Source organism: Gouania willdenowi, chromosome 10, assembly GCF_900634775.1.
Source record: "Gouania willdenowi chromosome 10, fGouWil2.1, whole genome shotgun sequence".
NCBI lineage: Eukaryota > Metazoa > Chordata > Actinopteri > Blenniiformes > Gobiesocidae > Gouania > Gouania willdenowi.
This window is the reverse complement of record NC_041053.1, coordinates 40140122-40164363: the sequence shown is the minus strand read 5'-3', so window position 1 is coordinate 40164363 and position 24242 is coordinate 40140122. Positions and strand designations below refer to the sequence as shown.

At 39.3% G+C, this 24242-nt stretch overlaps 1 protein-coding gene across 4 annotated transcripts in view; it reads right to left on the bottom strand.

The window, feature by feature from the left end:
• elp1 (elongator acetyltransferase complex subunit 1) overlaps positions 1-24242 on the bottom strand; it is a 25176-nt gene extending 934 nt beyond the window's left edge. The window contains exons 1-36 of one of the 4 annotated variants that reach the window (XM_028459254.1): positions 24160-24242; positions 23053-23229; positions 21716-21868; positions 21564-21645; positions 19753-19833; positions 19603-19688; positions 19310-19500; positions 18133-18256; positions 16812-16905; positions 15313-15543; positions 15064-15237; positions 14591-14672; positions 14366-14512; positions 13179-13285; positions 12993-13087; positions 11595-11648; positions 11423-11528; positions 10844-10959; positions 8711-8784; positions 8500-8578; positions 7514-7593; positions 7306-7443; positions 6374-6459; positions 6110-6258; positions 5737-5860; positions 4601-4698; positions 4335-4536; positions 4179-4240; positions 3594-3656; positions 3453-3513; positions 2625-2738; positions 2450-2549; positions 2235-2362; positions 1168-1319; positions 421-499; positions 274-337 (exon numbers count right to left, since the gene is read on the bottom strand). In XM_028459254.1, the coding sequence (XP_028315055.1) occupies positions 274-337; positions 421-499; positions 1168-1319; positions 2235-2362; positions 2450-2549; positions 2625-2738; positions 3453-3513; positions 3594-3656; positions 4179-4240; positions 4335-4536; positions 4601-4698; positions 5737-5860; positions 6110-6258; positions 6374-6459; positions 7306-7443; positions 7514-7593; positions 8500-8578; positions 8711-8784; positions 10844-10959; positions 11423-11528; positions 11595-11648; positions 12993-13087; positions 13179-13285; positions 14366-14512; positions 14591-14672; positions 15064-15237; positions 15313-15543; positions 16812-16905; positions 18133-18256; positions 19310-19500; positions 19603-19688; positions 19753-19833; positions 21564-21645; positions 21716-21868; positions 23053-23202 (3926 nt within the window). In that variant the 5' untranslated portion in view covers positions 23203-23229; positions 24160-24242. Of the gene's footprint in view, positions 1-223; positions 338-420; positions 500-1167; positions 1320-2234; positions 2363-2449; positions 2550-2624; positions 2739-3452; positions 3514-3593; positions 3657-4178; positions 4241-4334; positions 4537-4600; positions 4699-5736; positions 5861-6109; positions 6259-6373; positions 6460-7305; positions 7444-7513; positions 7594-8499; positions 8579-8710; positions 8785-10843; positions 10960-11422; positions 11529-11594; positions 11649-12992; positions 13088-13178; positions 13286-14365; positions 14513-14590; positions 14673-15063; positions 15238-15312; positions 15544-16811; positions 16906-18132; positions 18257-19309; positions 19501-19602; positions 19689-19752; positions 19834-21563; positions 21646-21715; positions 21869-23052; positions 23230-24000 lie in introns of those variants that run through there. The other 3 variants (XM_028459255.1, XM_028459252.1, XM_028459256.1) reach the window with 3 other exon arrangements.

Sequence of the window (24242 nt, the reverse complement as noted above, 5' to 3'; positions counted from 1 at the left end):
ACAAAATACTTCGGAGCAATTTTGTCCCGTGGAACAAGGTTTTCAGGGGCGTTCTTGGCTAAATTCAGGGACAAATGACTTGTGGCTCTCGCTAATTTCCGACATGGGAATTTATCGTCTCTATGGTGGGATGACAGAATGTTTTTGACAATATATCGCAATTCTTAGTGAGGACGTGTACGTTTTACAACCAGTAGGACGTAGTTGAGATCAGTGCCACAGCTTGTGGGAAAAAACTTTTTATTAATCACGTTCTGCTAAATAAAAGTTTACTTAAGAATGACGAGCTTCCACTTCACACTGTTTCTCATCTTTGGTGGCGTGGGGACTTCAGCATCTGTGGAAAGACGAGAGAAAACCGTGAAGACTGGAGATAAAGAAACGTTTGGATCAGTTGAACATAATCTGAGTTGTTCTGACCTTGTGTAGCTGCAGGTTTCTGCTGCTGCTGCTGAAATGAAGCCATGATGCTGTTAGCAGTGGAGTTTGGTCCAGTGAGCTGTAGATAGAAACACACAGTGGGTGAGTGTCTGTGTGTAACGACTACAGCTTGATCCATTCTTTTAGGGCCGATACTAATATTTGAGGGCTTAAAAAGTTGATAATTCAGCTGTAACTGTTTTTGGAGTCAGATTGTGTGTTTCTGTTGGGATTTTAAAAATCACAAATTAATATTAGAACAATTAGTTTTATACTGGCAAATACTGGGTATGACAAATCATGAATGTGGTTAAATTGGCAAAAAATAAGCATGAAATATCGTGAAAAAAGTGTAAAAGTGACAATAATGGGTCAACATATGTGACGTTAGGTGGAAAAGTGGTGGAAAGGGTTTGAAAGTGGAAAAGAAAAGGCATTAAAATGTAATGTAGCAAAAATATGGCAAGAAAAAGTGATGAAAAAAGGTTAAAATATGGAAAGTTTGGTGTGGTTTCTGAAAAATGGGCTGAAAAAAAATCTTAGTTCCTTGAAGGCATCTGGTGACCCGAGACCCTAATGAGGGCGAGACCCTAATGTTGAGAACCCCTGATTTTATGCATGGAGTGGTAGCTTATTATGCTAAAACAGATTTTTTGGAACGATACTGTATTTGTTACAGCAAAAATATTGTCTCATTGTGTGATCAGCTCTAGTAATAATGTTGTTTTCTGTGTGTGTGTGTGTTACCTGTGTGTTGCTGCTGTTCAGTCCTTCATTCCAAACCTCTGGTAGTGCTCCCTCCATGGTCTGTAGAGCAGACTCATATTCTCTCTGCAGCTTCTCTGCATGTTTGTCCAGATGGAAAAGAACCAACGTCTTCAGCAGAATGTGGATTTCCTCTGTGAGAGAGAATCCAGATGTGCAGCAGATGTCAAAGCCACCACCAATATTCATCATTGATGATTCAAACAAATAAACTGATTATTGGATTATGCCAGTATTGAAATGGAGCAGAATTGGGCAACGTTTCTGTTATATTTGTGGTCATTTTGTGTTTTTGGGATAGTTAGGAACGGCTTTGCTGAACAATAAGCATTTACTACACTCAAACAACTTAAAGAATGTGATTGCACTTTTTATGTTTTTAAATGAGTTTTGAAGAACATTTACCCTTTTTCAATACATTAAAATTTTTCATGAGGGGAGTGCAACCAAACTAATTTGGGAACCGCTGTTTTAATGTGTGTTTTTGGAATTGTTTTGTCTGTTTATGTATTTTTCTGTCATTTTGTGTATTTATGGAATAGTTTTGTATGTTTTTATTGTCATTTTGTGTATTTATGGAATAGTTTTGTATGTTTTTATTGTCATTTTGTGTATTTTCTTTCAATGTTTTTCTGTTATGTGTGTACTTCTGGTAATTTAGTGTTTTTGGGATAGTTGTGTGTATTGTAGCTGTTGGAGTAATGTGTATTGTGTCATTTTATAGTATTTCTAGTCTATTTTTAGTGTACATTTCTGGTTATTTTGGGTTTTGGGGATAGTTTTATGTACGTTTTGTTGTCATTTTGTGCATTTTATTGTAATATTGTTTTTTGGGTAATTTTGAGTTTTTGGAGTCGTTTCGTGTGCTTACTTTCTGAACCACACTAACGTAGATGGAGGGGTTCCAGTTGCCCATACTTGGTATTGAAGCACAGATACTTTTGAGCTGCTTTCTAACGGCGTTTCATGCTTTTACTTTTATAAAGCATTTAATCAGAGATGAAACGTTGTAAAAACTAGAATGAAATGGAACCTGCGTGTGTCGTTACCTCTCATTTTATCCACGGTGCTGATGATCTCACTCAGAGCAAACATCAGTGCTCTCTCCTCTGTGGGACTTCCCTCCTTCAGACTCAGCTTCTTCCTCTCTGCCTTACGTCGGTTCTTTGAAGATCGCCTCAGAGCACAGAATCAAAGCCACGTTAGAAGTTCAACACGTTTTTATCAAAGTGTGTGTGTGTGTGTGTTAGAATGAATTAATTACGAGGAGACACGTGAGTTGGCCTGTGAGTATTTGGAGCCGCTCATAGCGCTGCTGGCCTCAGAGTAGAGATCAACGTCTGCACAGTCTGGACCGTCTTCATCTGTAGAGGAAACAAACAAACAAACGTGGTTAAATGTGGATTATTTAATCCACAACAAATGCAGTTTGATCTCACCCAGCATGTCTAGTCTGGCTTTCTCTTTCTGCTCACGTACGACAGTCAGACGAGTCGTGTGACGGCAGAATGTGGAAACCTGAGCCTCGAGGAACGCAGACTGTGTAGCAACACCTGAGGGAAGAAAAGAAATCTGTTGAACGCATCGCTGTATTGGCCGTATTCCAATAGTGTAGCAATCTTCCAAGAACAATCAGTGTAAAAGCTGCACCGTCACATACAGTAGGCTGCACCCTATTGGCTGATGAAGGTGTCCTTCAGACGTTTTTGGGTTCACTGTAATAAACTAACATTGTAGTTGGTATTTGAAGCTGTTCAAGCTTTTTGTTATTTTGCTGGTTTGTTTATGATTATACAACAAATTCATTGCATTTTCCAGCTGACAGTAATTCAGGAGCTACAGTATCTGATCTGGGGGGCATGTGAGCTTTTCATTTATAGAAAACAATGTGCGAGAGTTGTTGACATTTTTAGCAATAGTTTCATAAAAGTATTGCTGCCTCGCTTTGAACAAGCCATCATTGTATTTACGCAGACTTATTTTGTATAGTTCTAGATGAATTTGGAGTTTTGTTGATCTCCATTTATGCTCAGCTCTTCTACAATCAGATTTCAAATTCTGCATTATCTCAGTGTGTTTGGTTTGTGTTGTCATCTATGATATTACAGACTATTATTCAACTCATCCAAAAGATCATCAACTGTCTCAGCGCTCAAGGTTGGTGTCATCGCTATGGCTTCCATAAACTGTGTGTGAACCCTTAGTTTGAACGCGCCAACGTCCCTGAACACGTTTCAGTCACGTGACCTAGTGTTTGAAAGCGTCACCTTCTAACAGAGCAGGTTTCAGGTTGGTCTCTGTGATGTCGTGCCTGTCGTGCACGTGAATCTAAACAAACAAACAGAAGAAGAAAAAATAACACACACCTTAAGAAAACACGAGGAAACACTAAGATAAACGTCACTGACCAATCGGAGAGCTTCGTCCCAGACGGCTCCAGTGATGAGAGCCAAGATGGCTTCCTCACAGTCCTGGAGGGAAATCACAGCATGAGACCCTGATCACATGACCACACACCAACTGTGGTGTGAACGGTTACATGATGTTTTTGAATTCATAATTAAAGTACAGTATTCTGCTTTGTGTTTACATGGAAACGTTTATTGGCCTTTACTCAGTTCTGCTTTACTTCCTTTGTGTCATCAGCAGAATCTCAGAGGATCAGGTTTAAGATGAGATTATAAAGGTCATGGATTCCCGAGTCATGATTCACTACAAAGATTCAACTCTTTAAAGGTGCAGTCTAACTGTTATAAAAGGGACTTTTTGTCATATTTGCTAAAGCTGTCACTATGTAAGGACAGCCTTACATGAAACTAGTAGTTTGTGTGAAACCCCCCCCGTCGCCAAACATTTGTGATATCCAAATGGGGTCACGACCCAAAAAAGGTGGGGGACCTCTGTCCTAAAGGGTTCAGTAGTAATGATGCGGCTTTGATGCATTCAAGGGCCGCAGTAATTGAAGACGCTCAGTAAAATAATGATGGTCTTACTTTGGCGTATTGATCCAACAGCACGGCGGCCTCACAGTATTTCCTCTGTTCGATCAGCTTCTCTAGAACACGTCCGAACACAAACATTGTTGTGTCAGAAATTCCCACAGACCTTGAACGCACCACTCAGAAGTCTTTCTGAATGACTGCAGTCACCTGCCAGGTCCCGGGCTAGCAGCGCTAACTGCTCCGGGGGCAGAGGGATCTGCTGGGCCACACAGATGGCGTTCCTCCAACTGGAGCTGGTGGCGAACGCCTGCAGCGCCGTGACCAGCTCGCCACATCGCCATAGCAACAGGCCCGCCTGCTCCGCCTGCTGCTGCTCCACCAGGTGCTCGGCGTAGGCACAGCTCAGCGCCTGGAGTACAAAGATCAGCGTAAGGGTCGGGACGTTTAGGGAACGTCTTTGTACGGACACGTACCTTATAGTGAGGACCGTCTGCAGCGTACAGCTTCAGAGCTTCACTGAACAATTTCTGCTCCGTCACCAAACGCAGGGCCTCAGGAAAATGTTCCTCACCTGGAAACACACGTAATCAATCATCTCTGATCATCTTTATTCTGAGTTTCAATCAACAATGACGCTTCAATCTTTTTAGCTGAGTCATTTCAACACATTCCACACACTTCAGTCTAAAACAATTCAGATTTTTTTTACCTATTCTGTGATTATTCAATATTCACACTGTACATGTTTAGTTTGATTGGATACTTTTTGAGATATGAATAATTTAGTGAAGGAGGTGCTAAAACTTATTCATAAAATAAATATTATTTTTTCCAAAATAAATGTTTTTCTGATACAATGGTTATATTTTTATGGAATAAAAGAGCTACAATGGCCTCATATAAAGGATTTTCAATATTCATAAACAGGTGAAATAACCCAAAGTTTGGGTCCAAAATAAAAATGTAAAAGTTGCATGAAGAAAAATTGTTTAATATCCCGATAAAGACTTTTATACGATAAATTAACAGATCAGATTTTTTCTTACATTCCCACATGAAGTTATGGGTCAATAGTAAAGAGTAAAAAGAATAAATAATTTTCTTGGATTTCCAGAGCGTGTGAGTCTAGAACCAATGCATATCTGTGACTAATCATTAGTGATGTGAACAGTCTATGTTCATAGCTCTATGCTGATCACATTACAGGGAGCTGAGACATATGCTAAGTAGTTTACTGAAGACCCAAACATGTTCCAGACCCAAACACACACTGACTTTGTGACTATTTAGAGGAGCTGACATGTCCACCAGATAAATATGATGTATAGCAGATCTGTTTATATGTTCTGAGAGAGTGGGTGGAGCTTATTACTATACCATATTTACCTTTCTATGTGATGGAGTTACTGAGATATTAGAAAATGAAAATTGAAGAAAATAAGAACACACCCCCCCTCACTAAATTATCCATATCTCAAAAAGTATTAATCAGATCAAACTAAAAATATACAGTGTGAATATTGATTATTACGAAACCATTGGTAACGATTTCAGAATCTTTTGAGTCCTGAATCATCCTCATCATCATCAGATGACGTCACACGCTCACCACACGTGCTGAGGTGAAGCAACGCCTTCTTGTAGCGTTTCAGGTGTTTGTCGATGGTGAAGCGTTGGTAATTTGGCTCCAGGCTCTTCAGCATGTTGAGAAAGGGGAGGTACTCTTTGGGGTCCTGCGGAGACGCAGTGAAATCACGATTCATCCATTTATATTCCTACGATCCAACTACATCGATCTGTGCTCGGCAAGTTGTCCTTCCCGATGACATTCAATAATAATTCTTCTTCATTTCAACATGAAGTCTGCAATTTTGAATTTAGCGGACCAAATTTGGCACTTTCTCAACAGATGGTGATCCAACTGGAATCGTTGCTAAAACGAACGATTACAGCCCTAGCGCATTCAAAGCGTCACTTCGTACCTTCTGAGATTTCTCGGCCACCATCACCACCAGGTCGAAGTCGTACGTTCCCAGAGAGTGTTCGTACAGGTCGTTCACGTTGACCAGGAAGAGGAGATACTTCAGAGCTTCCTCAGCGCTAACAGCATCAGGAGAAGAAGGAGGGTTCTCTACACACACACACACACACACACACACACACACACACACACACACACACACACACACACACACACACACGATAAATCACTGACTGTTCCTCAGTGTCTGACAGACGTCGCTCACCTCTGAGCTCGTGGACTTTCTGCAGAGCGACCTCCAGCTCAGGAACGCTTTTCTTCACGTGAGCGGTGAGGATGGACAGACAGAACCTGGGGAGAGAACAACTCTGTAGTTAGCTGTAGCCTAGCAACCAACTGTCATTGAACTATTTATATTTTAGTTTAGGATCATTCTGATGCACCTCGTGAGTCTTAAAACCTTTAAAATGTCCTTAATAGTAGATCGATGTCTAATAAAACACATTATTATACATCATATTCATTTTATTAACTTTTAAAAATAGGACTACTTTACAGTTTTAGAGCCTGTGTTCCTCCATCTTGAAATCATGTGATTGATGATGTCACACGGCCCCACTGCCTGTAAACATCCCATTGTTTTCTATTGAAGTGAAACATTCAGCCTGATTTTTACATCATTTAGTAGATTTTTAGATGATTTAGAAACTTTTTCAGTCAAAGACAACTTGTGCTGCTTTTAGTTGCTCTAAATAATCAGGAAAAGTTAAAGATGTTAATGTAAACCTCTTCTTTTTTTTTTTTACACAAAAAGAATAAAAACAGTTAACGGGGAAAATGTGTGACCACAGGGGGCGACAGTTCCAACTCTGCGGTTTGGTAGTAGACATTTAAGTAGAGAGGAAGAGCTCTCCTAAGGGACCTTTACTCTCCCTTAAACAGTGCATTGACACGCTCTGGTGGCTGAAGTTAGCGAGTAATCACAGAAAAATGACATCATTGCTCAGTCCGCCTTCATTGACAAACCTTGGGTCGATTTAGGCCTGGTGGGCGTGTCAGGAGCCTGGATCGTAGAATACGAGTAGGGAAATACACGCGTAACTTGTTTTAACATCCAGTTGATCAGACGACTTGATGTACCTGCACTTTATTTTGAAAATGAGAAATTTCTGTTTCTAACTGACGTCTGTTGCTCACCGGTTGGGATCCATAGACTCCATGCAGCTCCGTAAAGCATCACAGACCACGTCCACCTTCTTGGCTCCTGTGGTGGGCCGGGTTGTGGGCGGGGGTCCTTCAGGACGGGGGTACATAGTGCAGGTGGTGTCCTCCTCTCTGAAAAAACACACACATTAAACGTCTGCCTCCATATTAAATGTGACCTTTGGGGGTCCGACCGTCGTACTTGAGCTCAGTGATGAAGAGGTTGATGTGGTTGATGGAGGAGAGCTGAGTAACGAAGGCCTCAACGTTCTCCAGGAAAACCTGAGCAACAAACAGTGGAGCAGATACTTAATACTAAAATAAACAAAAATAAACACAAAATGACAGAAAAATATACAAAACAACAGCTATAATAAACAAAAAAATCATAAAAATACAAAGTATTATTCCAAAAATACAAAAAGTACACAAAACGACAGAAAAACACACACAAAATGACAGAAAAATATACAAAACAACAGCTAAAATAAACACAAAAAACACAGAAATATACAAAATTATTCTAAAAACACATGAAATGACCAAAAAATACAAAAAACAATAGCTAAAATGAAGAAAAAATATATAAAATTACACAAAACTATTCCATAAATCAACAAAAATGACAGAAAAATACAGAAACCGACAGCAAAAATATAAAAAACAACAGCTAAAGTGCACAAAGAACATAAAAATGACTCGTAACATACAAAGCAACCACAAAAATATACAAAGCGACAACAAATGTACACAAAATGACTAAAAAAACACATAAAAAGCATGAAAATCCACAAATCGACAGCAAAAATACATAAAATGACAATAAAAATACACAAAACTATTCCATAAATACACAAAATGACAGCAAAAATAAACAAAACATCAGCTAAAATACACAAAACAACTCCAAAAACACACATTAAAACAGCGGTTCCCAAACCTTTTTAGTTGCACTCCCCTATGAAAAATTCAAATGTATTAAAAAAGGGTAAATGTTCTTTAAAACTCATTTAAAAACCTAAAATGTGCAATCACATGGTCCATAAGTTGTTTGAGTGCAAAAGATAAAATATCTTTTCCCTTTTTCATACCTTATGTTCAGCAAAGCTGTTCCCACGCCCCCCAGTTTGGGAACCACTGCATTAGGATAACACATAGTTGTAATGATTTAAAACACCATGATGGCACCTTTGGGTTGTGATCATAGATGAAGTTCAGGTTGATCCTGAGTTTCTTCATACTCTCAAAGGCAGCTTTGAATCTTAACCTGTGAGAACAAACACATGTGTTTCTCTGATATTTAACGTCTGATATTTAACGTCTGATATTTAACGTCTGATATTTAACGTCTGATATTTAACGTCTGATATTTAACGTCTGATATAACGGTGACACTCACTGATCCAGCCACGATCTGAGCTGAGCCAGAACCAGCGCTCTGTGATGGAAGCTCTCTAGGTTCCCACGAGGCATCTGGACACACACAGACACACAGACACAGACACAGAGACAGATACAGACACAGTCTCAAATAAAATGGAAAAAAACAACAGAAAAACACTGCTTTTATTTTGAAAAGGGTTGTTAAAACACTGGGAGGGGGTAATCAGATTCCTTATATATATATATATATATATATATATATATTTTTTTTTACAATTTCAGCCCATTTTTGCTTATTTTTTATCCTTTTTCAGTAACTACACCAAACTCACCATATTTTAAACTATTTTCATCACTTTTTCTTTGCTCCTTTTAATACATTTTTGCTACATTACTCCCATTTCTGCCATTTTTCCATCACATTTCAATGCCTTTTCAGCACATTTTTTCCACTTTTAAGACATTTTCAACACTTAGAAACACGTTCCATCACTTTTCCACCTAATGTCACACTATTATTGTTACTTTTAACCTTTTTTCACCACATTTCATGCATAATTTAACCACATTCAGGATTTGGCATGCCTATTTATTGATAGTTTAAACTAATTGTTCCAGTATTGACACTGTGAACCCTTTTCACCATCTTTTCTGTGTGTTTTGTCCACCAATTTAGAACTTTTAACCAATGTCTGAAGTTTTTAAAATTCCATTTCACCACCTTTTCCACCATTTTTGCTCACTTTGAACCCATTTTATTTCTCTTTAAAACCAGGATTTCCATCTTTAAGATGACTATAATAATAATAAACATTTCTGGATAACAGTGGATATTATTCAGATGAATAAATAAATATGGTTATCACAGATTCATAGAACAATGGACCATCATTTTACTGACTTTATGGATGGACCCCAAAAATCTCTCCCCTTTATTCCCCCTTATAACTGATTGCTCCCTCCCGCCTTCCTGCTAAACAGTGGGAGGGGCTAGGTGAAGCCCCTCCCACTGTGAGTGTGCACACCTGATTCTGTTAATGAGTCTAACCTGTGGTGAACAATGGCAGTGCTAGCTTAGCAGCTACAGTGGAAATAGTTGAAATGTTTGATGAACATCTCATGGTAAGATCCTCTAAATATAACCACGGGTTTATATAAACTTCTGTTGGTTGAATACTTCATTCAAAAGTAACAGTTTTAAACATTGTTTATCATGAACACTTAAGTTAAATACATTTATTGTTCATATATTTGTAAAGTTTGGAAAACTGTTTATTTTTTAACAGTAAATTCATGGAATGTTTACTGGTTTTGACGTACTTGTTTAATTTAAAGTTTTATTAAGCTTATTTCAAGTGCAATGTTAACTGTGTAGTTAAAACAAGATTTGGTTAATGTGAAAAACTAATAAGTTAAAATAAAATGGTTAAAAGTAGTTGTTTAAATAGTAATTTATCTGAATAATAGTCACTGTTATCCAGGAAGTGTAGTATTATTAGTGCCATAGTATATAGTCATCTTAAAGATAAAAATCCTTGTTTTCATCAGAAATAAAATGGGTTGAAAAATAAAGACCAAAAATGGGGGAAAAGGTGATGAAATGGGATTTTAAAAACCACAGAAATTAAAATGTGTAAATCCAAGTGGCAATAAACAGATAGAAAGTGGTAAAAAAAAAAAAAGTGTTCAAAGTGTCAATATTGGAACAATTAGTTTAAACTGGCAAATAATGAGCATGACAAATTGTCAATGTGGTTAAATTGGCCAAAATAAGCATGAAATATGGTGAAATATGGTTAAAAGTGACAATAATGGGATAAATATATATGTGACATTAGGTGGAAAAGTGGTGGAAAGGGTTTATGTGCTGAACATGTATTAAAATGTGATGTAGAAGTGTCAGAAATTAAAGTAATGTAGCAAAATTACACTAAAAGGAGCAAAAATATGGCAAGAAAAAGTAATGAAAATAAGTTAACATATGGAAAGTTTGATGTCGCTGCAGAAAGATGGTAAAAAATACGCGAAAATGGGCTCAAATTGTTCAAAAATCTTCTTAGTCTTATGAAGGAATCTGGCGACCCCCTCCCAGTGTCTCGTGACCCCATTTGGGTTCCTGACCGATAGTTGAGCTTTGTGTGCGACTGACCTGTAGGATAACACGTGTGTCTTTAGGCACTACGGTAACGATCCTGGATCCTCTCTCCACGCGCCGCACCATCTCCTCGTTCTGGTTTCCGTCTGACGCCAAGGCCGCCTGCAGCCCTGTGGGGTCAAAGGTCATCATGCATATTTCTATTTTTTTTGCGTACCTCTGGCCTACCGTACCTGTGGCCTACCGTACCTGTGGCATACCGTACCTGTGGCATACCGTACCTGTGGCCTACCGTACCTGTGGCCTACCGTACCTGTGGCCTACCGTACCTGTGGCCTACCGTACCTCTGGGCTACCGTACCTCTGGGCTACCGTACCTGTGGCCTACCGTACCTCTGGCCTACCGTACCTCTGGCCTAGTGTACCTCTGGCCTACCGTACCTCTGGCCTACCGTACCTGTGGCCTACCGTACCTCTGGGCTACCGTACCTCTGGCCTACCGTACCTGTGGCCTACCGTACCTCTGGGCTACCGTACCTCTGGCCTACCGTACCTGTGGCCTACCGTACCTGTGGCCTACCGTACCTGTGGCCTACCGTACCTGTGGCCTACCGTACCTCTGGCCTACCGTACCTGTGACTGTGAGCGCACTGAGCTGCAGGCAGCGACAGGTGTGCGAGTGCGTCGTGACAAGGAGGAAGTCGTCACAAACAGTGAAAGACGAGACGTTTGAGGCCAGCTGGAGGAGAAGAAGAAACGAGTCTAAACACAAACACACGCACAATGAAACACGTGCACGTCTTACCAACACGTCTCCAGCGTAAAGGTGAGATCTGTCCGTCAGGCCCAACACGTGCTCCTGGACGTCAAAGAAGTTTAGTCAGTTTTAAAAGAAGAAGAAATCAGTTTTAAGTCTCTGTGAACGTTTTTTCTTCTTCATAGTTTTGCATTTCTTTGATTGTCTCTGAATTAGAAACGGTCTTTAGTTCATCATAAACACTTAAAAGTTAATTAATGACACGTATGAGCACATTCTCTAAGAAAGCTCATCATTTCTTGACATTTCATCACTTATTGGTGAGGATGGAGGAGGCTAACGCTAGTTAATACTAACTAATGTTAATGCTAGGCTAATGTAGCTAATGCTAATATAAGTTAATACTATTGCTAGCTAATGCAAGTTAATGTTTGACTAATAATAACGTTAGGTTAATGCTATGCTAACTTTAGGTTAATACTAATGCAAGTTAATATTAATGTTAGTTAATGCTAATGCTAGTTAATGTTAAGCTAATAATAATGTTTGGTAATCCTATGCTAATGTTATGTTAAAGGTATGCTAGTCTAGATTAATACTAATGCTAGGTAATGTTAGTTAATGTTAATGCTAGGCTAATAATAGTAGGTTAACATAAGCTAATACTATACTAATACGATGTTAATGCTAATTCTAAGTTAATGTTAAAGCTAGGTAATGCTAATGCTAGCTCATATTAATGTTAATGCAAGGCTAATGTTAATGCAAGGCTAATGTTAATATTAGATTAATGTTAAGCTAATACTATGTTAATGCTAGGTAATGTTAATTCTAGCTAATGTTGGTTAATGTTAATGCTAGGCTAATAATAATATTAGGTTAATGTTAAGCTAATACTATGTTAATGTTATGTTAAAGCTAATTCTAAGTTGATGTTAATGCTTGGTAATGCCAATACTAGCTCCTGTTAATGCTAAGGTAATGCTAAGCTAATGCAGAGCGGGCCAGCACTTGCATTTTCTTCAGGAAATGCACATATTCTTGCTATTAATATTGTTCTACGTGTTTTTTTTTCTTCTTCTGAGGAAATCCCACTTCTCATGTTCTAATAATAATCTCGTCCCATACCAGTTTGTTTCAGCTGCAAAAACAGACCAACTGCCCTAAAGGTGGAGCTACAGCAAGACTCTGTTGTTCAGAGTTTGAAAATTCACAGCAAATCAATGTACAACAGATCTGCAACTTTCACCAAAATGTAGCTCCAACACTGAAGAAACCTTTGTACATTTAAACATCTTGCAAATAATTAAGTTTATTACACCTTTTTATTCAAGAAGTGTAAAATCTCCTCCCACAATTTTTGTTCACATGACACCAAGCTGTCTACAGCTCATCTTCAGACTGTCTGGTTTATGTCTGAACCCTGAGATGTAGTAAAGCCTTTACCTCTCCACTGATGCTGCAGAGCTCCGTCTGGATGCACGGGGTCGGGAAACGGACGGTGCAGCCGCTGGAGTCGCACCAGGCCTTCACTGGACCGTCTGAGAAGTAGCAGAGAGAAGAAGGGTCCAAAACAAATGTGAATGAAATGATGAATCTCTGCTGTGAAGTATGAACTTAAAGCTGACCGACCCCAGATGAGTCTCATGATCTGTCCGTCCTCCAGCTGTAGGGCCACAGAGCTGCTCTGAGAGCCAAGGGCCAAACTCACCACCACACCCTCCACCATCACCTGACAGCTGAGAAGAAAAACACATGGACACACTCTGTACTATGCACTACAAACTCATTTAGTTTATACTGTCTACCATATACTATAAGTATGGTTAGGATGGTTGAAGTATACTTCCAAGTTTCCCAAGATGCATTTGGAACCTACAGCGTTAAAAACCTTGTTCACACTGAGGCTAAATATCTGTTGATTCTCCACCTTTACTTTGAAAGTGAGAAAGTGACCAAGTAGAATATCAACATGTGCTCATTTGATCCATAAAACTCACAAAAACACATTTCATTCACACATTTTGGAGATTTTAGGAGACCCTCCATTTACTACTGACGAAACTTCCGGTTGACTTATGGGATACAAGAAGAGATGCCTTTATTTTGAAAAGGGGATGTTTGATTTTTAGCTTGAAGCCAGCCCCAGGAACATTTAACATTCAGCTCCTAATGCATCATGGGACGGTTGAGTATGAGCATACTTAAAAAATGTCCCCATATAGTATACATCCTTGTATTTCTCACATACTGAATTATTGCATAGCCTAGCAATAACGTTAGCTGAACATTAGCCAAGCAATAACATTAACCTAGCAATAGCATTAGCTTAGTATTTACATTAGCTTAGCAATAACGTTAGCCTAGCAATAACATTAGCAATAGCGTTAGCCTAGCAACAGCATTAGCCGAGCATAAGCATTGACCTGACGTTAGAATTATCCTAACATTAACATTATGCTAGCAATACCATGAGCCTAACAATAACATTAACATTAGCATTAATACAAAAACCTAACATTAGCCATTAACTGTCCAATGTGAACGCACTACATACTCATTTAAGTGTCAGACTTAGTGTGAGTAATACGTTAGTTCGAGTAGTATGTTAATGCATATGTTAGTGCGACTAGTAGTACGTTAGTGCGACTAGTAGTACGTTAGTGCGACTAGTAGTACGTTAGTGCGACTAGTAGTACGTTAGTGCGACTAGTAGTACGTTAGTGCGACTAGTAGTACGTTAGTGCGACTAGTAGTACGTTAGTGCGACTAGTAGTACGTTAGTGCGAGTGGGAGGCTAGCAGACGCGGGGCGCCGACCTGACAGCTAGAGTCTCCTTCTGGGGGCGGAGCATCAGCAGTAAGGACGAGGTTGGCGTTGGACCAGGAATGACACCGATAAAGGTCTCCTCATCCAACCACAGGAAGTGACGCAGGGACAGAGGGACGTCCTGAGGGACAGACAGACTGCAGAACAAGAAACAGAAGAAGAAAAGCTTAAGAGGCAACCTGGAGTGTGTGTGTCGGAGGAGGAGGAAGTGATACCTGAAGGTTCTGTGAAGCAGCAGAGAAGGAGAAACCATCCTGAACCCGTTGGATGTTCTATCAGCTTCTTCTTCTTCTGAACCTGTGTTGACAGAAGTCAAGGAGATGGTTCATAAATGTCCATTGGAGTTGGGTCCAACAATAATAATAATTACAAAATATTTAAATTATATTTTTTAATTTCTTTAATTAAAAAAAAAACCAATTAAATTAAAAATATTTGAAAAATAAGAAAATGTAAAGAAATGAAACCTTAACATATTATTAGAAAATAATCTTGGAATTATTACACAGAAGTCAAATAAACTTCAAAGGAAACAACAAAGCGATCAGCGGACACCTCTGACGAAGGCTGGCAGTTGTCACTCCAAACATGTGTCAAATGAAACCTTAAGGTAGTTGTCAGAAAAGTTTGGTGCATTGCATTGTGGGATGTAAGCAACACGTACATCTGAAATACGGAGGAAACCTACCTCCTGCCCTGAAGACTGAAACCTGTCCATCAGCTGTGAGCGCAGCCATCTGATTGGTCCACGGAGGACGACGAAGGAAAGTCACCTGATTGACCGGCGCTTTGAGCTGGAGCTCAAAGGAACTCATGGGAGGAGGAACCACGCACTGCCTGAAGGTTGTCACCAGGACTTTATCTGAAGTGAATCAGAGGAATATTTAGAACCTCAATCAACACATGACCCTCAACCTCTCGTCTGATTGGCTCAGACCTCCGTCTATCACGGCCACATTGGCGTTGTCGCTGGCATCCGTCCCTGAGCTCCTCTCTGTAGTCCAGCTCCAGTCGTAGGTGACGCTGGTCCAGCTGTGGTTCAACACGTGGAGCCTCAGGGGCCGCTGTGGGTCCCAGCAGACGCAGGCCGGGGCCGTCTGAGGCCCAGAGCCAAAGTCCAGGCTCTGCTTCAGATACCAGTGGTAGTTCCCCACCGTCCACAGCTGGACTGTAGAGAGACCGCGTTGTTCATAATGAGACATCACCAGCCTGATCCACTGATCGTCTTTTTATTCATTCGTTTGAGCTAACAGGCTAATGACGAGGACATCCTCACCTTTTCAAACACATTTCATGCATTGAAATGAGTTAATAACAAAATAATCCAGTGGTTCTTAAAGGGATCCTCCACTGTTTTAACAAATGTGGTCAAAAACCTTTGAAATATCATTATTAGTAGAAATATGTCTGACAAAACATATCATTATGCACTATATTTGTTTTAACTTTTAAAAATAGGACTACTTGTGTTCCTCCATCTTTAAATGATGTGATTGATGATGTCACAGGGCCCCACTGCCTGTAAACAGCCCATTGTTTTCTACTGGAGTGAAACATTCAGCCTGATTTATACATCATTTAGTAGCTTTTCAGATTATTTAGCAGCTTTTTATGCAATTTAGTAGCTTTTTAGATCATTTGGCAACTTTTTTAGATTATTTAGCAGCTTTTTGAGTCAAAATGACAATTTCTGCCACTTTTGGTTGCTCTAACGAACCAGGAAAAGTTTAAAATGTTGATGTAAACCTCTTGTTTACAGAAAGAGGATAAAAACTGTTGTGACCTGAATAATAATCTGAGCACAATGGGTGATAGTTCTAACTCTGTGGAAGCAGAGATGAAAAGCTCTCCTAAGCGGCCTTTACTCTCCCTTAAACAGTACGCTGACATGCTCTGGTGGCTAAAGTTGGCGAGTAAATCTTGGACCGTTGAAGAATTCCCACCCAAAAGGACTTCTGTCCCCAGGGTCTAAAATTTACTCAATAACTTCATCCATCAGAGCGTGTCAGCGCACTGTTTAAGGGAGAGTAAAGGTCTACTACCAAATGTTTCACTCCAATAGAAAACAATGGGATGTTTACAGGCAGTGGGGCCGTGTGACATCATCAATAACATGATTTCAAGATGGAGGAACATAGGCTCTAAAACTGTGAAGTAGTCCTATTTTTAAAAGTTCATAAAATGAATATGATGTATAATGTGTTTTATTAGACATAGATCCACTAATAAGGACATTTTAAAGGTTTTAGGCCACATTTGTAAAAACGGATCCCTTTAAACATGTGGTCCCTGTCCAATTATTGGGAAATTAAAACAAAACAGTCGTTTTGAAGCTGCATCATACATTATATTATAATTATCTATTCATTCAAGTCACAGTCAAGTTAAAACACACAAACGTTTTATTGCAAAAATCTTCTTTTTTGAAGGACTTACTGTAACTTTTGACGTCTCCATCACCTCCCACCGTCATGTCCTCTAACCAAACGGCTAAAACCGTGGAGTCGCTGTTCCACAGAAGCTCCTTCACCTACAACACAAAGCGTTTTATCGCAGAAAAATGAGATTCTGAGGATCATATCAAAAAACAACCAATCTGAGCAAAGAACAAAGGGTTTGTGTGTTTTTCTTCTGTTATTTATGTCATTCTGTGTATTTTTCTAGCATTTAGCATTGTCGTTTTGTGTGATATCAATCATTTTCTGTATATATTTTGTTGTTTTGTGTGATATTAAGTTTTTATTTTTTTTTATTTTTGAGTCATTACGTGTGTTTTTGTTGCCACTTAGTGTTTTTCTTGTTTTGTGTTTTCAGGTGTCATTTGTGTGTTTATGTATTTTTATGTTTGTGTAGCTTTTGGAGTCATTTTGTGTATTTTTCTGCAATTTTGTACATTTTTTTAGACATTTGCGTTTACCTCTAGGGCTGCGATTCTCAACTGGTGGGTCAGGACCCAAAAGTGGGTCGCGGTCCTGTACTGGGTGGGTTGCGGACAGCTGGCCAAAAATAAATTAATACTTAATGTTTCATATTGGACTTGTCTTTTATTTTGAAATAAACTTTTCTATTGACAGGCATGCTGTGAAATGGATGTTGATTTTTGGGTTCCTACAGCTTCAGTCAAATTAAATTAAATACTTTTTAAGACTTTTTGTTGTAAACACACAAAATGACTGTAAAATACACTAAAAAATACACTAAAATAATCAAATTTACTCCAAAAACACATTAGATGACAACAAAAATAGCCAGAAAATTATTTATATAAAAAAACCCAACAAGAAAAGCCATTAAGAACAATCTTAATTAAAAAAACAAAACAAAAACAAACGTTACCATTTATTTTGAAATGAGAGACTAATTACAATCATAAATTCATACTTGTGTTAAAATGTAAGACTTTTCAAACATTGATTTAAGACATTTTAATGACAATTAAGGCCTTAGATTCATTAATTGAATGACTTTTAAGACATTTTAAGGATCATAGGAACACGTGTTTTCAACAGTTATTTTTGAAAAACTAAATTAGGTTCGTTAAATGTAAAAAAAAAAAAAAAAAAAAAAGAGTGGGTCGTGATTTAATGACCGTGGCAAAATGTGGGTCCCAGGGTGAGATCAGTTGAGAACCCCTGCTCTAGGGGCTACACAAAACTAGCTCGAGGGCCGCCTGTGGCCCCCAGACTGCCTGTTATCTATACCTTTGTGGGGCTGTTTTAAAGCGTCATTAATCAAACAGGTGAAGGTGTGAACGTGCCTTGGCCTGGTCTCTGCTGAACGGGAGGCTGAAGTCTCCGTGCAGGAGGCCGTTCTTCTCCATGAACACCACGCTGTGTTTGTTGGGCTGACGTTGAGTGCTCGCTATCAGACTCCCTGAAGGTCTGGAACCATCAAATAACAACAGCACCTTGAGCTGAGGGGCCACATACACACCAGAACCTACAGCGTCACACTGAGGCTAAATATCTCTGTTGATTTACTTTGAAAGTTCTGAAAACATTTGAAGTGAGAAAGTGACCACGTAGAATATCAGCATGTGCTTATTTGATCCATAAAAGTCATGTAAACATATTTCATTCACACATTTCAGAGATTTTCTACTGAAGAAACGTCCGGTTATCTTAAAAATAAGAGCCCTATTTACAAAACTGTTAAAAAACTCATTGAAGAGAAGAAGAGATGCTTTTATTTTGAAAAGGGGATGTTTTTACATTCCCCTCGCAATGCATCATGGGACGGTTGAGTATGACCAGTGTGCACACCATGCATACTTTATAAATATAGTATACAACTGGGTATTTCTCACATACTCAATCTGTTCATACGATTTAATGTTGTATTTTTCACCACATGAGATCGTCCGGAATTCAAATCAGATCACCTGAAATGTCTAGTTATTAATTAAAGGAAATAAATTACTGATTAAAATTAGATTTTTGTAACTTTTTAGATTATTATTCTTTTTCAAATTAATGACACACAATCTCAAACAACTGTATTCTATAATTCCACTTCCTACAGTATAAATATGTAATTATTTAAAAGTCAATTAAATTTAAAACTATATTTTTGTCATTTTAAAAAATGATTATTCTTTTTCCAATTAAAACACCAAATTTCCTGCATTATGAACATCTGACTGGCCACACCCACTGACATTTTCATCCAGCATCGTCGCGCCAACAAAAACTCCACCAAGTGACGTCGTGTTTTTGTCATAAAAAAGCTACGTTTAGCTCGCCGTCATTAAAAAAAAAGGGGGCGTCAACCAAATAATTTTGACATCGTTGGTCCAAACTGAGAAATCAAAGCATTTCGGAAGAAAAGATGCCTGTGGTCCAAAGCAACAGTAGCTCAGTTTCAGACAAACAAGTTGGGAGAAATCGTGCATCTCTAATAGAAACTGACTTTATGGGAGTGGTTTAATCTCTTACTTCCAGCACAGCGCCTGTTCCAGGCCGTTGATGGGCTCACTGGTGGCCTGCAGGACGCCTTCACGGTTCCACACACGGACCTTTCTGGCTCCGGTCTGAGGACAAATGGCACTGACGGCAAAAAGCTGTCCGTCGCCCCTCCAGGTGACCCGGGGTGTGCGGTCGTCCCAGGCCAGAGCGGGCTGCACCTCCTGAGCAGCAACGTGGGATTCACACACGTTACACCAGCGATAAAACATCAAACTCTGCTGCTGTGTGTGTGTGTGTGTGTGCGTGTGTGCGCGTGCACCCACCAGGATCTTCTTCTGCGCCGCCTGCTTCCCCTCAGAGCCATGGAACTGTGTCTCCTTCTTTCCCCATCCCACTGTGATGAACTTCCCTGGAAAAACAGAGTGAGTGAAACGACTCCATTCATCTAATGGTAACAGATCTCTGTGTCTCACCTTCACCAAAGTCATCCTGATGGATTCCCACTTCAGTGATTGGTTCAAAGTCTTTGGTCATCATGATGATCGTCTGCTGACCTGAGAGAACAAAACAAACCACTGCTTTTATTTGTTCCAGTGACTGTTACATTCACACTAAGGGTGCAACCATTCATCCATTATATCGATGAATCCATTTATATTCGGCAAGCTGTCCTTCCTGATGAAATTAATCGATCTAAAATCATTTTTAAAATATTGTATTGATAGAAGGAAATAACGGAATTAATTTAATTACAGCAGATTTTATATGGATGTGTTTTAAAAGCTCTTACTTAAGAAAATCACATTCCCATAACAAAAAAGCTTCTACATGACCTACATGGCTGTTTTTTTTTTTTAAATAGGACCCATATGATGTGAAATTTTGGAAATATATGATACTAAGTGACAATAAATCATGTTTTAATTACAGAAATATGTAGTCTGCCCAAAAAACCCTTGAGATTTACATCAAATATAAAGCCAATTCTCATTATCTAAGGCTGTAAAAGCAGGAATAATTGAACTAATGAATATATGGACATCAACTGCAGCAAGTTTGGTGATAATAATAAACATGAGGCCAAAGATGCACGTTTTTTTACTAAAATGTTCAGGCACAGGCCCACTGTGCCACAACTGTGTCAAAGTTTTCCACAAGTTTGGAAACAAGTTTTTAACTGTAATATTCAGACAAATTGATTCCAATCATTGTTAGCTTTATGTTTGACCACTAGGTGTTGCAATTTGGCTTGAAATAAACACATCCACATTTATTCAGGGTTCTGTGGTGCCATGCATAACATGAATTTTGGTTCCACTCTTTGGTGCTGTTACACGTGTTTAGTTCAGCAATGCTTTGACCAATCAGAATGATTGACACAGTGTTGCAAAGCTCAAAGCCTGGAGAAATTGGTGATATCAAACGCTGAGGGTGGGCTTTAGCACTGGCCAATCAGAGCTGGACAAAGGAGGGACCGGCCATTTTGCGCACAAGCGCTATGCGCTAATTGGACGGAATTCTCGGCTGAGAAGTGCTCAGATGTGTGTAATGGCGGTACCTGTCTGATGACACGATTTGGATTTATCAGATTATGTAGTTTTTTGCACAATTAAACATTTTTTTGATAAACAACAAAGGTCAGACACCATTTGTCATCATTGCTGGCTTATTTCACTGTGTATTTTCTGATATTGTGGCGTTGTTTTGGTACGTAACATACCAGACCTGGATATCAGTGGATTCAGATCAGTCTGTAGTTTCACGTAGGCTCTTGTTATAGAACTCTGTGTTTATTTTGTGACTCACAGCTGTGGAAAAAGGCTGAGTTTTCCCTCTTTGAACATAATGGCCTGGTGTGCTGTGGTCTTTTGTTCTGAACGTGGGGTGGCTACAGTTTTAGCTTCTATAGTTTCTTAGGATTACGGAGAGGTACAGAATGTGATTTCGTTCATTCTTTACAACATTAAGCTGGAGCTGCCCCCGCCAGCGGGTCCGATGGGGCTGAAGAGGTTAAAGACATTACAGTCTGTGACAAAACAAAAAGTGTTAGGTTGAACCACTGCTCATTTAACCTGAACAGATGTTGGTTGCACTTCATTTTTTTGTATCAATATTGAATTATTTTGATGTATGAAAACAATCAGAAGAGTCAGGTAAAACGCCCCAGAGGGTTAAGACCTTATTTTTAGGTTCATGAATTTAAGTCTTTTTAAGGATCTGTGGGAACCCTGTATTAAATATTGATCCTATGTGTTGTTGTGAGGAGTTGGACAGGTTCACTGACCAGTGGTGAAGACGACGAGCTCCTCGTCAGGACTCCAGCTCATGGAGGTCAGACCACTGTCCACACTGCCCACACACTCCAGCTGTGGAAACAACTGCTTTTCAGTGGATACTCCTCAGATGATCAGGTGGCACTGAGCAGTATTTCCTTACCTGGCAGGTGTTGAGGTGGAACAGAACCACGTCTCCTCCCGCCGTGGCCAAACATGCCGCCTCCAGCTCAGAGAGCTCCTGTAGCCCCACCACCTCTCCACTGCCATCGTCTGAGAGGAACCCCTCCGCCGTCAGCGAGGCTTCACTCACCACCTGGAGCAGGAAGCAGACGTGAAACCAGCTGAAGCTTTGTTTTCACTCATCTTTAAGGTCGTTCCGTGTCATTTCACAATTGGCCCACGCACTTTGGACTAATAAACTATAAATGATTATAATATAATAATAATTAGGTATTTTCATCATATAAGCACAGGTACATACATGAAAGTTGTTCTCTGCATTTGACCCATCACTCATTCATGAGGAGCAGTGAGCAGCCACAGGGGAGCAGTAAAGGTTGAGGGACTTGCTCAACATCCCACAGTGATGGCCCGAGTGGGATTCGAACCAGTGACCCTCCGATTACAAGCCCGCATCCTCAACCACTAGGCCACCACTGCAAATGTCGGCGTACAGTGAAATAACCCAAAGTTGGAGTTCAAAATAAAAATGAAGTCAAATAAAGAAAAATACTTTTATATCCCAAGAAAGACTAATCTTTATACCACATGTCAAACTCGTGGCCCGGGGTCCAAATCCGACCCTACAGAGCATCCAATTTGGCCCACAGGAGAAAGTAAAAATGACAGAGAAAACATGAATCATTGTGTAAATGAAACTCAACAATATTTGCAGGTGTTCAGTTTCCCTGGTGCTTTTATCACATGATTGCAGTCATTTTTATGCTAAACATTTTAAAATCCTTCAATTTTCCTCAAATTAGACACAATATTCCCCTTAATTAAATAGAAATTGGTCAGAAAATTGAGGAGATGTAAAGTGTAGATTCAGTTGGGACTGATATCTGTCACTTATTACTTGGATATTATTGATTTCTTACATATTTTTGTATTATGTATACGTCGAAGTGCAAACTAAGGCCCAATAATGTTGAATTAATCTTTTTTCCACCTATAACATGTGGCCCACTTGAGATCAAACTGGTCCATATTTGGCCCCTGAACTAAAACGACTGACACCCCTGCTTTATACTATAAATTAAAACAGAGATCAGAGTTTTTCTTACATTCCCACATGCAGCTATGAGCCACTGAAAATATTCAGTTTCCTTTGTGCTGTAGATCCTAATCTGATCAAACTAAACATTTACAGTTACTATTGAATAATCACAGAAAAACTTCAGAATTTCTTGAGACCGAAGTGCGTGGGATGTCCTAAAAAATGTGTTGAAATGACGTGTAATGACCCAGCAGAGAACTCTGAGATCAGCACCACACCTGTCCGGTTCTCGGGTCGAACTCTGTGATGGAGTACTGGGAGGCGATCAGCAACGAGCTGGTGTCGCTCCGCACCGACAGATGCTGCGGAGAACCCAAACCCTGCAGCTTGGAGCTGCTCAGGCTCTTCAGCAGCTTCAGGTTTCTCATTTCACCTCAGGAGTCGATCCCTGAAAGCTGAGCAAAGCCAAATAATGTACATGAAAACTGGTGAATGTGGTTAAATTGGCCAAATTAAGCATGAAATATAGTGAAAAGAGGTTTAAAGTGATGATAATGGGTCAATATACGTGACATTAGGTGGAAAAGTGGTGGAACGGGTTTATAAGTCCTGAACATGTCTGGAAAAAGGAAAAAGTCATTAAAATATGATGTAGAAGTGTCAGAAATGAGTAATATCGCAAAAATGCATTAAAAGCAGCAAAAATATTGCAAGAAAAAGTGATGAAAATAGGTTAAAATATGGCAAATTTGGTGTATTTTCAGAGAAAAAGTTAAAAAAAAGCAAAAATGGGCTCAAATTGTTTTTTTTTTTTTTTTTTTTTTAAAGTGTTTAGTTTCTTGAAGGTACCTGGCGACCCCAGTGTCTCACGACCCCAAGATTGAGAACACCTGGTTTAAAATACGCTGTACGAATCCATTTGCGTTGCCTTTAATTTTCTAAATAAAATAAACTAAATATTTCTAAAATTCTCAAAAACCATCCAGCTGTGACCAAAGCAACCCAAACATATCTCCTCTACACTTCATTCAGACTAAAAAAACAAGAACAACCAATCTTAAACAACTATTTATTATCTCGTACACACTGCATATATATATATATATATATTTATATATATATAAAAAAAGTTTATACTAATATACGGGGATTTGACACGTGATTTAAAAGGTTTTCCTTCACGGCTTCTTCAATGTCCGGTAATGGAACTACCGCTTCTACCTTACCTTTAAACGGGAATAATCTTCGGTAAGTTTCAAGCTAACATGTCTCCAAACAACGCGAAGGCAAAGTGAAGAACAAAGGTTAAAAAACGCACTGAAACAACAGAGCAGGAGGAAGTTTGAAGCCCAGCATCAACATAAATATCCAAACACATGCACTACCTTTGACTCGTGACGTAAACACGCTGTGAACAGTTAGTGTCGCCCCCTGTCGACCCGGAGGAGGAAACACACGCGTTTCTTCT